Source organism: Rana temporaria, chromosome 1 (assembly GCF_905171775.1).
Source record: "Rana temporaria chromosome 1, aRanTem1.1, whole genome shotgun sequence".
In the NCBI taxonomy this organism is placed as follows: Eukaryota; Metazoa; Chordata; class Amphibia; order Anura; family Ranidae; genus Rana; species Rana temporaria.
In genome coordinates, this window is record NC_053489.1 from 279,997,474 (window position 1) to 280,012,559 (window position 15,086).

The 15,086-nt window shown below is 43.7% G+C and overlaps 1 protein-coding gene across 1 annotated transcript in view; it reads right to left on the bottom strand.

Moving 5' to 3' along the window:
• Positions 1–15,086, bottom strand: part of PCSK5 (proprotein convertase subtilisin/kexin type 5) — a 508,063-nt gene that overhangs the window by 123,215 nt on the left and 369,762 nt on the right. Inside the window, exon 21 of the mRNA XM_040356083.1 lies at positions 4,062–4,164. Within this exon, the coding sequence (XP_040212017.1) occupies positions 4,062–4,164 (103 nt within the window). The remainder of the gene's footprint in view (positions 1–4,061; positions 4,165–15,086) is intronic.

The window sequence follows — 15,086 nt, forward strand, 5'->3', positions numbered from 1 at the left end:
CTGAAACTATTGCTTCCTAGTACTGCTACTCAACTTTGCAAAATTAAAAGACATAGGGGTTGATTTACTAAAGGCAAATTGACTGTGCACTCTGCAAGAGCAGTTGGGTAGTGAGACAGTCAACAGTAAATGGCTTCAAACATGCTTGGGATAAACATAGATCTATAGTCAGACAACAAAGTTCACCAAAAAACAAAACAAAACAAAAAACAAAATGGCCAGACTCGATGGACTACTCAATCTTTTTCTGCCGTCACTTTTGTATGTTTCTATATTTCTATTTAATTAAATTGGATTTCTATATAGGCCCTGTAAAGCTATGGGAGTCTTCATGCAATAAATTATATGAATTTAACTTCAGTTGTCCAATTATGTGCCGATGCAAAAAATAAACAGGAATTTGCTTTTCACATGATTGGATACCCCACATACTTATGTAAAGAAAAATACACAATAGTAAAAGACACTTAAATAATGTGAACGCTACAATTACATTTCACTCTTTGTATCACAGATTTGACGAGAACTGAGACTTTGTGATCTATGTATTGTAAGTGTAACACATCTTCAATCAAACTTTAGCGTCCTCTAAAAAGACATCTGAAAGCAGACTGAGTACCTCTGTAACTACTGTCATGCTCTTGAATAGACTGTATATCTGTGATGGTGATGAAGTGGGATGAACTTCTGCATACTTATTAGAGGACAAAGACCACCAGCTTGTTTCACAGTGGTCTCTCAATGGCTTTGAGATAACAATGTCCTTTAGTCAATACACAGTTCATTGTTAGAGAGCAACCCTTGCCCAGAGACGCCTCCAGCACTGTGCCTGTCCAACGAGCCATGACATTTAGAGCAAAAAAAAGGGCACGTTGGAAAAAGAGGGATCAAGAGCAAAAGAATTGGCTTAATGAGCGGACAGGAACTAAAAATGTGCTGGAAACAATAGACAATGTCATCTGACCTTTCTACTGTTCCTTTATAATGTTATTATACGCATTGGTGGATAAAACTGTCTCTGGAATAGTTGAATAGTTTTTTTTCATACTGAGCTTATGAATTAATATATGTACATAGTTATACATTTAAATCTTGGCAGACTATGCTATGAAATGAATTCCTGACAAAACTGACTTGAAATATTTCACTTAAAGTTTAAAGAGTAAACATAATACTCTTTGCTAATGTTTTTTTTTAAACGGGTTGCTGCAAAGAGTCCCCAGGGGTGTGGCAAAATGACATAAAACCCTGTACAGTCTGATCTGAAAACATTCCTCTGTTATCTCCTGTGTACAGAGAGAAAAGAGAGAGAGAGAAAGAGAGAGATAGAGAGAGTACAGCCCACTCCTCCTCCTGGCTCTCTCCTTCTCTTTGCTCCTGTCACTACTTCTATCAGCAACCCAGAGTGTGCCGCCCACCTATGTTCTAGGAATCGAGGATGTCATCAGTTGCTGAGGGTAGGTCAAGCAGCTCACACAGCTTTCTGGGTTTTCCAACAGAAGTACTGGCCGGAGCAGAAAGGAGGAGAGAGCTGGGCTGTGTTTTATCCCTCCTCTCTGCACAAAGAAGTTAACTTAGAATGTTCTCAGGTTGGACTGTACAGGGCTTGATTGTGGGTGGGTGCGGTAATCTAATTCTGTAAAGTCCAATCTGGGAGTTCTGTGTCACCTCCTGTATACAGACAGAAGGGATAGAAGCTGGGGGGGGGGGGTCACAGCACACACCTCCTCCTGGGTTTCTCTCCTCCTCTCTGCAGCTGTCACTACTCCTGTAGTGATGGGAGGGATGTGGTGGGATGGGAAGTTTTATGCTAGGAGGGGGGAGATTTGTGCTTGGGGGATTTGTTCTAAGAGGGGGGATTTAGGAGGGGTTATGCCAGGAGTGGGGTTTTTGTGGTAGGGGGGATTTGAGGGGTTAACATCTTACAGACTGTTTAACTCTGCCTTACCACATACCAGGTGCAGTGTGATAAAATGCAATGGAAACTGCACATTTTCCAGCACTGCACAAAAATGCATTTTAACTCTTAATAGCACCTCCACACATTTAGCAAATGCGCGTATGTCTGCGAGCAGCCAATTTAAAAAACAAAAAACAAAACAAGCGGGCACGTGCTCGCGCTTGGACACATCTCCTGGTATGAATGAGTCCTGGTGCGCCCCATGATTGTGTTCAATTATAAAGTTTGCCTGTACTAAAATAGGTTGTAAAACACTGATGTATTTACATATTTGGATAATACAGAGTAGCCAGCTTCTTCTCATTTGACAGCTTACGTACCTCCCACAGTTCTGCACAGGCTATGTGTGGTATTGGGGTTAAGTTCAACACTACTTCTAAAAGGTAATACATGGGTTTGCAGAGGCATTTGGTGCACTCAAAGTTGATTTATATCCTTTGTGGCTATTGAGGAATATATGTAAATACAACTTTTTGTGCTTGGAGTTTAGCTTTAAGAGATTATGATCATGTTGGGATTGAAACTATTTTAACAAGTTACCACTTTGATGTTTTAAGAGGGTAAAGGTTGGAGAAAAAAAGTATGATTGAATGTATGACATTGTTAACGTCTTATCATCTCAGTGGAGAAAAAATCTTCAAAGTTTGGCTTAACTGGACATCTAACACTGAACAATTAATTTTTGAACAGTATTCCCTGTCAATCACCTGGCTACATTAAACTATGAAGTTCATGGTAACTAACTAAACAGGACATCATTTACGAAGGATGAATTTCTGCAGGGGAGTGCCCAATACTTACTATGCTCAGATGTGAGTGCAGGTTCCTTTAACTGCATTCCCGACAACTCCTTGGGTCCCTGGTAAGATAAGCTCCTCCACTTCTCTTCCTTAGCGGCTCAGAAAATCCACACCTGATGAGGCAGAGGTACCTGGGGCAAGTACGCTCCAGCCAGGTAAGCATCCCTACACTGTCAGAACAAGCTAGAGAGCAGGAACCTAATAGAACACAGCTTCTCTGGAACACCCAGCTACTGTGGGAAGCACCTTCCATTTGCTACCGTAGTAGTGCAATAGTGCATTTCTAGTGAGGTGGCCCTTTATCCCTCTGCGTTGGATCCCCCCAAGTGTTCACCTGTGTAATCAGAGCTACTCTGACTGCGAGGTATGCTGTTTATGAGGAGCTGTTGTGTTTTGAACTGTTTTACTTAAAGCGGTGGTTCACCCACAATAACAACATTCTAGCATTAAATTAAGCATAGTAGCGCGAGCTACAGTATGCCTTTATTTTTTATTTTTTGCCCCGTACTCACTGTGTAATCCTATAGTGAAGATTCCGACTCCCCGCAGGGAATGGGCATTCCTATCCAGAGGGAAGATGATTGACGGCCGGCTATGGCACGTCACGCTCCCCGAAGATAGCCGGAGTAGGTCTCGGCTCTTCACGGCGCTATACGGTGCCTGCGCACAGACTATGCGCAGGCGCCGTGAAGAGCCAAGTCCTATTTCGGCTATTTCCGGAGAAGCGTGACGGGCCAGAGCCGGCCGTCAATCATCTTCCCTCTGGATAGGAACCCCCATTCCCTGCGGGGAGTCGGAATCTTCAATATAGGATTACACAGTGAGTACGGGGCAAAAAAAAAAAATAAAGGCATACTGTAGCTCGCGCTACTATGCTTAATTTAATGCTAGAATTTTTTTTTTTATAGGGTGAACCCCCTCTTTAAGTAGTGATTCTCAGCTAGACTCTTGTTATAGAGACTGTTGTGCGGCCAGGTTACCCTGATTGAGCCACAAAGACATTGCTGTAAAGAGTCCATGTTTGTGCAGCTTTCATGTTCTGTTTTTCATTATTCTGCCGTGTATGGTTAACTGTAGTCAGGTAATGCCTTAGCAAAACCTGTAGATATTTAGTAAATAAGCCACTTGCTCCTCTTTATTTCAAATAGAAATATTGACATTTTTGTAATTTGAAGTTGACCCCTATCCATAAAAAATAAAATATATGAAATATCTACTAGAGCTAAATGAGCTTATATGCATTTATAAAACAATTTCATCTTGTAATGCAACAGCCATATGCATGTATAATGTAGTCTCACCTTGTAATGGAACATCCAATACACTTATGTCTACCAGGACCAGTGCACTTATAACAAGATGCATCACATGGCCTGCAATGTCCAGTTGCATCAATATATTCGCCTAACAGAATAAAAAAAAATCAAGTCAGTGGATACACTTCATTCCAGGCGAGCATGCAGCATTAAATTATGCCTATAATCAGTAGGAACCTTTACCCTTTGTTACCAGCATTCTTGTTATGGATAGATAACTAATGAAAGAAAGGATGAAAAGAAAAGTATTCTTGGAGTAAGCACTGCTTCAAGATCCTCCAATGCTGGTCACATAACCAAAAACCTTAGCGATTTAGTCACATGACTCTGTGGAATGGAAATATTAGACTTCTGACTGGCTAATCCTAACTTTCAGCAGAGATTATGGGCCTGATTCCCAGTGGAGATACGACAGCGTATCTCTGCGTTGTGCCGTTGTATCTATGCGCTTGATTCTTAGAATCAGTTACGCATAGATATCTGTTAGATCCGACAGGCGTAAGTCTCTTACGCCGTCGGATCGTAACTGCATATTTACGCTGGCCGCTAGGGGCGTGTACGCTGATTTACGCGTCAAAATATGTAAATCAGCTAGATACGCAAATTCACGAACGTACGCCCGGCCGACGCAGTAAAGTTACGCCGTTTACGTTAGGCTTTTCCCGGCGTATAGTTACCCCTGCTATATGGTGGCGTAAGTGCGGCGTACCAATGTTAAACATGGCCGTCGTTCCCGCGTCGAAATTTGAAAAAGTTACGTCGTTTGCGTAAGTCGTCCGTGAATGGGGCTGGACGTCATTTACGTTCACGTCAAAACCAATGACGTCCTTGCGGCGTATTAGGAGCAATGCACACTGGGAAATTCCACGGACGGCGCATGCGCTGTTCGGGAAAAACGTCAATCACGTTGGGTCACAGAACATTAACATAAAACACACCCCCTTGTCCCACATTTGAATTAGGCGGGCTTACGCCGGGCCGATTTACGCTACGCCGCCGCAACTTACGAAGCAAGTGCTTTGAGAATACAGCACTTGCCCGTCTAAGTTGCGGAGGCGTAACGTAAATCGGATACGTTACGCCGCCGCAAAGATACACAGTTCTATGTGAATCTACCCCTATGTGACTAGCTGCCTAGGCACTAAAGCCCAGAGTACAGAACCCAGAGTCGGATTTCTTTTAAGAAAGGTAAGTATTCCATTCCTTCTCGTATTATTTATTCATCCAAGTAAGAATATTACCATAGATAACACTGTTAACTTTGAGTATAGGTTCTCTTTAATAATATGTTGATTGAAGTTTGCATTACAACAAAACATTTAACATAAAAACAGTAATAATAAACTAAACTAACTGGCAGATAGTAGAAACCATAACCACATACCATTAAGGCTCCGTTCACACTTGAGCATAGTGTAGGTTTTTAGAAAAAAATTGTGGAACGTTTTTTGAGCGGCACCATTCATTTGAATGGGCTTCCCTCCACTCCAAAAATGCTCCAAGGAGGTTATGTAGCAAATCTTGGCACAGAGACAGGGACATTTGGCTTTGTGATTTTGACGCGTTTTGTCACTCGACAATTACAGCAAAATTGCACTATGTTTGGGGTGCCATCAGGAAATAATGGCATTGCAAACGCATTCCCGTGTTTTGCCATGATTCTGCCCATGATTCCAGTACACTCAAGTGTGAATGGAGCCTAAGTTTCTTGACAGTGCTGCTTGAGTGTCCTGAAATATTCTGAACTCTGCAGTATAGGGTAATAAGAAAAACTCCTTTCCACACTACAATGCAGCGATTAGTACATATTTGCAGGCTAGAGGGCTATCACATGGGGAGGAAGATGTGCTTAATTTTCAGTTGGTATATACATAGGAGCTTGAGCAGTCTTTGGAAACACTGCAATGAGGCTTATCATTAAAGATAGGTGCTGGGACCCTTTGGAGGCTACTATCTGCAAGCTATTTTTCTACAGTACAGGTATTATGAGTATTTTTTAACAATGACGTTAATTCACATATTTACAGAAAACAAGGACATAACATGATCTGATGCAGGTACAGTATATCAATGGGAAAAAAATAAAAATATTAGCATGGAAAATGATCCTAAAAGTTAAGCAGAGAAAACGTATAAGCTGCATAAGACTTTCTAGGTTAGTAAACACAAGGGGGGTTATCCTCAAAAGAGATACTCCGACTTAACTGCTGTTCAGTCTGTGTGTAACTTTGGAAACGATCCTCAAAAGGCTTTTTCCAAAGTTACACAGAAGATCCGGCATGTGTAATTGAATTACACTGCCTAATTTTAGGATGCAGTACCGCATCCGCCGCTGGGGGCATTTCGAGTCGAAATGCCGTTGCTAGTATGCAAATTAGCACTTAAGGCGATCCACAAAGCTTTCTAGCTTCCTTTTTGCGCCGTAAGTGTTATTTTGCAAGTGTAAAATTAGGGCTCGTTTTACAAAGTGTAAAGTTAGTCACACCTTGTAAAGGCCCATTGCAGCGACGGCATTTGGTATGCTTTCCCGAGGGAGAACTCCACGTCAATTTGTAAAAAACAAAACCGGCATGGGTTCCCCCCCAGGAGCATACCAGGCCCTTAGGTCTGGTATGGGTTGTAAGGGGACCCCCCCTACGCCGAAAAATCGACGTAGGGGGTCCCCTACAATCCATACCAGACCCGTATCCAAAGCACGCTACCCGGCCAGCCAGGAAGGGAGTGGGGACGAGCGAGCGCCCCCCCCCCCTCCTGAGCCGTGCCAGGCCGCGTGCCCTCAACATGGGGGGGTTGGGTGCTCTGGGGCAGGGGGGCGCACTGCGGGCCCCCCCACCCCAGAGCACCCTGTCCCCATGTTGATGAGGACAGGACCTCTTCCCGACAACCCTTGCCATTGGTTGTCGGGGTATGCGGGCGGGGGCTTATCGGAATCTGGGAGTCCCCTTTAATAAGGGGGCCCCCAGATACCGGCCCCCCACCCTAAGTGAATGGATATGGGGTACATCGTACCCCTATCCATTCACCTGGAGGCAAAAAGTAAAAGTTAATAAACACACAACACAAGGCTTTTTAAAATATTTTATTATTCTGCTCCGGACGCCCCCCCTGTCTTCGTTATTAGCTCAATTACCAGGGGGGGCTTCTTCTTCCGCTCTCCGGGGGTCTTCTCCGCTCTCCGGGGGGGGTTTCTTCTTCCGCTCTCCGGGGGGGGGCTTCTCCGGACTCCGGGGGTCTTCTTCCATCTTCTCCCCTCTTCCGCTCTTGACTCGGCGAACCCCGGTTCTTCTGCAGCTCTCCGGTGCCTTCTTCTTCAGCGCTGGCTGCCTGCTATGTTTGTGTGTTAGCTCGATTTCAAACAGGCAGCCGGCGCGGTCTTCTGTGGCGTCAGGGTCTTCTGGTCTTCTCTTCCTTTCTTCCGATGTTGCCTCGTCGCCTGTTGTCGCTGTAATGATGGAAGCGCGCCTTGCATCACATTTATATAGGCATCACCGTCCCATCATGCTCCGGCAGGTACCCACGTGGTGGGTGCACGTGGGTAGGCACCCACCACGTGGGTACCTACCGGAGCATGATGGGACGGTGATGCCTATATAAATGGGATGCAAGGCGCGCTTCCATCATTACAGCGACAACAGGCGACGAGGCAACATCGGAAGAACAGAAGACCAGAAGACCCTGGCGTCACAGAAGACCGCGCCGGCTGCCTGTTTGAAATCGAGCTAACACACAAACATAGCAGGCAGCCAGCGCTGAAGAAGAAGGCACCGGAGAGCTGCAGAAGAACCGGGGTTCGCCGAGTCAAGAGCGGAAGAGGGGAGAAGATGGAAGAAGCCCCCCGGAGTCCGGAGAAGCCCCCCCCCGGAGAGCGGAAGAAGAAACCCCCCCCGGAGAGCGGAGAAGACCCCCGGAGAGCGGAAGAAGAAGCCCCCCCTGGTAATTGAGCTAATAACGAAGACAGGGGGGGCGTCCGGAGCAGAATAATAAAATATTTTAAAAAGCCTTGTGTTGTGTGTTTATTAACTTTTACTTTTTGCCTCCAGGTGAATGGATAGGGGTACGATGTACCCCATATCCATTCACTTAGGGTGGGGGGCCGGTATCTGGGGGCCCCCTTATTAAAGGGGACTCCCAGATTCCGATAAGCCTCCGCCCGCAGACCCCGACAACCAATGGCAAGGGTTGTCGGGAAGAGGTCCTGTCCTCATCAACATGGGGACAGGGTGCTCTGGGGTGGGGGGGCCCGCAGTGCGCCCCCCTGCCCCAGAGCACCCAACCCCCCCATGTTGAGGGCACGCGGCCTGGCACGGCTCAGGAGGGGGGGGGGCGCTCGCTCGTCCCCACTCCCTTCCTGGCCGGCCGGGTAGCGTGCTTTGGATACGGGTCTGGTATGGATTGTAGGGGGACCCCCTACGTAAATTTTTCGGCGTGGGGGGGGTCTCCTTACAACCCATGCCAGACCTAAGGGCCTGGTATGCTCCTGGGGGGGGAACCCATGCCGTTTTTTTCTTTGAAAATGGGCATGGAGTTCTCCCTCAGGAATGCATGCCGCTGTCATTTTTTTTATCCCCGACGCAACTTTAAGCCGTCGCGATCCTCAAAACTCGGCGTAACGTAACTTCGCGCATGCGCAGTACGGCCGGCGCGCATGCGCAGTACGGCCGGCGCGGGAGCGCGCCTCATTTAAATGGGACTCGCCCCATTTGAATAGGAACGCCTTGCGCCGGCGGAATTTTAGTTACACAGCCTGAAATTTCTAGATAAGTGCTTTGTGGATCAGGCACTTAGGTAGAAACTTTAAGGCAGTGTAACTTAAATTGGATTTTTTAAGTTACGTCAGGTTTTTGTGGATCTGGCCCAAGATATTTAGTAAGTTTTAGCTACCACAATTAGCACACAATAGCTCTCTGCCATCAGCCACTAATATACCTATAGCCTTATTAATAGCCATGACTCTTGTTATTTTTAAAAAAAAAGTCAGATAAGTCTTTCATTGAAAAGAAGTAATGCAAGTAGAGAAAAATGAGAATGAAAAGAAAACAAAATGAGCATATGTTATTGTTAGTTGGCATAATGGATATAGTTTAGTAAGTTAGAAAATGTTCTAGCCATCATGCTTACTGCATAAAATAATACTATAAATAAAATATTATGTCTCTTACCAATAACAGTGGCAGGTGATTAAGAAGAAACTCCCGGATATCCAAATAATGTATGGCCTAAAAAATACTACCTGGAATTTTTATTTATTGTCAGCACACAAAGGCTGTAGTTCCTTTAGTCTTTCACATCTGTGAGTGCAACCACTAGCTATCAGTGATTAAAAAACACATTTCTGCCCAAATTTAATTACATTCCTAATCTGCAAAAATGTAACTATAGTATAGGAAATACTGTACACTTATTCATGCCACTAGCATTTAGTTGAGAGGCATTATTTAAAGTGTAAGTAAAGGCAAAACTTTTTTTTCTTAGTTTGAGTTCTGAGCGGAGATAGGTTAGACCAAGCTTTTTTGCTGTCTATGTCCCCAATGGGAGGGGTATTTGTCCTTGTGACCGTAATCAAAGAGAATGAACATATGGGGGGATTTTAGATTTATCACAAGAGAAAGCAGTGAGGGTAAGGTCCCATGCACACAGGGGGCCAGATTCATGTAGATCAGCGGATCTTTAGATCCGCTCGATCTACGTGTTTTACGATCCGCCGGTGCAATTTAGCGAGGCTAGTGCAGTATTCATCAAGCACTTACCTCGAAAATTGCATCGTTGGATCGTAACTCATTTGCATATCCGACGCGTAAAAAAAAAAACGACGACACCTAGCGGCCGGCGGTAGATTGCAGCCTAAGATTCGACTGGTGTAAGTCACTTACACCAGTCGGATCTAAGGGAGATCTATGAGGAATCTGATTCTATGAATCAGCCTCATAGATCCGACCGGCTGGACTCAGAGGTACGACGGGGGATCAGGAGATCCTCCGTCGTATCTCCTTGATGAATCTGCCCCAGGGCGTTTATTTAACTCTCTTAGAAGCCAGCAGCGTTTTTGCAGAAAAAATGCCTGACGCTTGTAAAGCCCCGTACACACGATCAGAAATTCCAACAGCAAAAGTCCGATGTGAGCTTTTGAACGGAAATTTCGACCATGTGTATGACTTTTGCTGTCGGAATTTCCGCCAATAAAAGATTGAGAGCTGGTTCTCAAATTTCAAAATCGAAAAATCCGTTGCAATTCCGACGCAGGCTCGGAAGCATTGAACTTAATTCTCTCGTCTCGTTGTAGTGTTGTACGTCACCGCGTTCTTGACGGATGAACGTTCGTCAAGAACACGGTGTATGAGATGTGACCGTGTGTATGCAAGCCAAACTTGAGAGGAATTCTGTCGGAAAAAACACCCAAGGTTTTTCCGACGGAAAATCCGATCATGTGTATGACTTTTGCTGTCAGAATTTCCGCCAATAAAAGATTGAGAGCTGGTTCTCAAATTTTCAGACGGAAAAAATTCCTATCGAAAAATTTGTTGCAATTCCGACGCATGCTCGGAAGCATTGAACTTAATTTTCTCGTCTCGTTGTAGTGTTGTTGTATGTCTCTGCGTTCTTGACGGACGAATGTTCATCAAGAACATGGTATATGAGATGTGACCGTGTGTATGCAAGCCAAGCTTGAGAGGAATTCCGTTGGAAAAACCATCCAAGGTTTTTCCGACGGAAAATCCGATCATGTGTATGCGGCATTAAAGTATCTAGGCGTCAAGCTCTTGGGCGTTAATTCATTTCATTGGCTAAAATAAATAATTTATTCTGACCTTTGAAATAAATTAGTGCTCAAGCACTAATGTTTAGGTATGTTTAGCAGCTTCTAGAAGCTTCAGGAATTTTCTCTGCCCAAACTCTGTTGCTTCTGAGCTTAATGGAAGTGGGGTTTTTTTCGGCTCATGCACACAGGACGTTAGAAAAAACAAGTTGCAATGCCACTACCAATGCCAGGAAAAAGCAGCTGTAAAAATGTGCTTCTAGTAGCTTTTTATATTGGCATGTAGTCTGGCAGGTCAGGAAAGGGGGGGGGACCAGCAAGCTCCACCATACCAGGCCACATGCCCTCAACATGCACCCCTCACTCCAAAGCACCTTGTCCTACCAATTCACTCCAAAAAAGTGTCAAAAATAAAAACAGCACACAGTTTTTGACAAAGTAATTTATTAAAGCAGCTCCGGCATCGGCAGAGGGAGAAGACAGTGGCATCAGAAGTCATCAGCGGTGAGAGAAGAAGAACAACCGGAAGATGAAAACATTGGCGGAGGGAGAAGAAATCAAAAGGAGAGGAAATGCCGGAGCTGCTTTAATAAATTACTTTGTCAAAAATCTGTGTGCTGTTTTTATTTTTGACACTTTTTGGGTAAATGGGTAGGAGTATGGGTACACCCCATACTCATTCACACAGGGTGGGGGGGCCGTGATCTGGGGGCCCCCTTGTTAAAGGGGGCTTTTAGATTCAGATAAGCTCCCTGCCGCAGACCCTGACAACCAACAGCCAGGGTTGTCGGAAAGAGGCCCCTTGTTCCCATCAACATGGGGACAAGGTGCTTTGGGGAGGGGGTGCAGGCAGCCCTGCCCCAAAGCACCTACCCCCCCATGTTGAGGGCATGTGGCCTGGTATGGTCCATGAGGGGGGTGCTCCAGGAGGGGCATTTAGAAGCAGTTAAACAATTTAAAAAACAACTTCAGATGCCCCTAGAAGCAGTTGTAAAAACGTCCAGTGTGCATGAGGCCTACATCTTCTAATGGACATGCATTTTACAGTAACAGCTGTCTAACATAGGAATTCCTCTCACTTTAAAAAGATTTTCTATCACTTCCTGTTACATCTCTAGGACAGGAGGTCAAGGGAGGTCTCAGTGGCACATAACCAGCAAAATAAATAAACTGATAGGGGTTTTGACCCTTTCCCTTTGACTACTAAAAAAAATAGTTTGGCTATTAATAAATTTTAACCTTAGATGATAGTGTTTCAAAACTTGTATGGCTCAAGTTTTTTCTTGCTATAATTGGCAGAATGAAATTCACTTCTTTGACATGCGTAAAAAACTGGTATACCCACTTTTACCCCACAAAACCATCACCAGAAAAATATTTCCTGTATATCGAAAAAAGATCAGGATAAATATGAGTGATTGTGAGGTCAATATACATCAATTTAGATAAAAGTAAGTGCCTGCATTCAAACTTTTTGAAATATGCCCTTTAGTAAGTTTAGACCAGAGTTATTCTTCATCTGTGTGTTAAGCTTGGCTATACTGCCAGGGTCAGCTATTTTCTCTGCTCCAGCTGGGCTACAAATAGGATCACTCAGAAACATTCTGGCAGTTAGGTAGCCCGTGAAGCTAATATAGCGAACAAAAATCAGAGATGTGAAAATAATGGTTAACTGTTTCAAACACTTCCATTGACATCCCTGTACATAAATCCACACAAATACAGATTTAAACAAATATATTAAGGTACAGTATATTGCAGTTGTAAAATTAACTTATAATGAGATATAATAATAATAATAATAATAATAATAATAATAATAATAATAATAATAATAATAGCAAACACTCCCTTAATGGCAAAAATATGTTAAAATTTAACTAAAGTCAAAGCTTTTCTTTATATTTGGATAGGGTGGTTAGAACCACTAAAAAGGCATGTGTCCTTGTTTGGAAGACCGCCCTCTCTATTTGTCCTGATCACCAACGTCACCTAGAATGAAAGTTTGGGTAAATCTAAAATTCTGAGTTGCTGCCAGTATAACAATAGAGGGGAATTCTTCCAAGGTGGATTCTTGTTACCAAGATAATTGACTAAGACTGGGTTCACACTATTGCGAATTGGATGCAGAATCTGTGCATCCAATTCACAATAGCAGATGATTGTGACTTGCTCTCTATGGAGCTGGTTCACATATGTCCGATGCAGCTCCAGTGCAAATTTGTACAGGAGCCCTGTGCGTCTTTTGGTCCGTTTCAGGTCCGAATTCTGCCCAAAATTCGGGCTGAAATCAGACCTGAAACAGTGAACCAGGATGCACAGGACCCCTCTTGGTAGCCGCATCGGCATTAGATCATACATGGATTGAAATGTGGCTGGTTCAGCAGGGACCTTGGTTGCACAGAATTTTTTCTACCAGCTATAACCAGCAACACTAATCATTGTGTTCTGGCAGCAGGGAAGGCTCCCCGTCGTGAGAACACAATAGTACAGCAGGAGTTATTTTTCCATCCACATCGAGTGTGCGGATGGGAAAATCTGCACATTGTTTTTTTTTTGTTTTGTTTAACCCACTTAACCCGCAATGAAAACAAATGTATACTGTATGACCTGCCTTAGATTTTCCTCTGAGACAAAGATGGCAAAGAAATAAAAACACAAAAAACTGACAGCGCTTTTAATCCAACGCTACCAAATTGGAAAAAATTGTTTTCGCATTAGATATACTCTTATCCCCCTTTGTAACATAATTATTTATTATAGCTGTACAAAGTGTAGCCTATGCATAGAAGGATTAAACATTTTAATATACTGTGGTCAGGTGAGTTAAAGTGTCACTTCACTGTTTAATAAAAAAAACAAAAAAACCTTGCTTGCTTTTACTTAACCTGTTGCCGACCAGCTGTCGTATAACATCGTTATGCGGCAGCAAGTTGGCACGGCTGCGCACACCGCCGTAGGTGTACATCAACCTCTTTAAGAGCTGCATGATGCCTAGTCCTATGTGCATGGCCGGCAGCCGCGATGTCCGCCGGCCACCTGCGATCGCTCCACAGAGAGCCAGAAAGGGGATCTGTAAATGTAAACAGACAGATCCCCGTTCTGATAGGGGAGGAGAGAGAGATCTGCTGTTCCTAGTGATCAGGAACCCCTCTCCTCCTTCAGTCAGTCCCATCCCCCCACAGCTAGAAACACCTCCCAGGAAACACATTTAACCCCTTTATTGGCCCCTAGTGTTAACCCCTTCCCTGACAGTGACATTTGCACTTTTGCGCAAACCAATCAATATACGCTTATTGTGATTTTTTTTACCAAAAATATGTAGAAGAATACACATTGGCCTAAACTGATGAAGACATTTTTTTTTGTTGGATATTTACTATATCAAGAAGTAAAAAATATTGTTTTTATTTTCAAAATTGTCAGTCTTTTTTTGTTAATAGCGCAAAAAATAAAAACTTTCTCTGAGGTGACCAAAAGAAAGCTCTATTTGTGGGGAAAAAAAGGACATACGTTTTCTTAGTGTACAATGTCGCAAGAACGTGCAATTGTCAGATAGAGTAATATAGATATAGAAAACTCTGGCGCTTTCTGATGGACTAGGGGGGAGAACTGCAGCAGCACCTGCGAATCTGATCCTAACAGAAAGGGTGATAATAATGTAAAGTATGGTAGCTGCGCTGTGGGGAAGGGAATGGAAAAGGGGAAGTGAGAGGTGGGAGGGATCGTGGATGAACTCAGCAGTGAAAAAAAAAATATCTGATGATACTAAAATAAACAATACAGATGAAGGTGAACAAACACCTATAATCCTGTGATGGTTTAGCAGTGAAAATACATAGTAATATTTTTACTACATATACAAACACAAAAACTGGCATAAAGTAAGTGAAAAAATATATATAAAAAAAGGTGCAAAACTATCCAAAAAATCACACAAGTGATAAAGTCCTGTCCATAAATAAAGATCAGATCTAAAAGTCAAATAATTCCTCCATGGAACAGTGTCTAGATGAAACACCTCCACCAAAAAATGCAACGCGCAGGAAAAGGAATCTTCAGTGATGACACCTCTGATGTGCTAGCAGCTCACCTCACGGCTGTTTGTCCAAAACAGCTAACAGAGATACTGATCGCAGCTGGATTGAGTGGGCTGATAAAAACACCTCATCCTGACTCCTAAGACAGCTCTCAGTGGCCAGTGTGTGTCATGGAAAAGAGAAGATATATGCAATGCATGGTGGAATTATTGGACT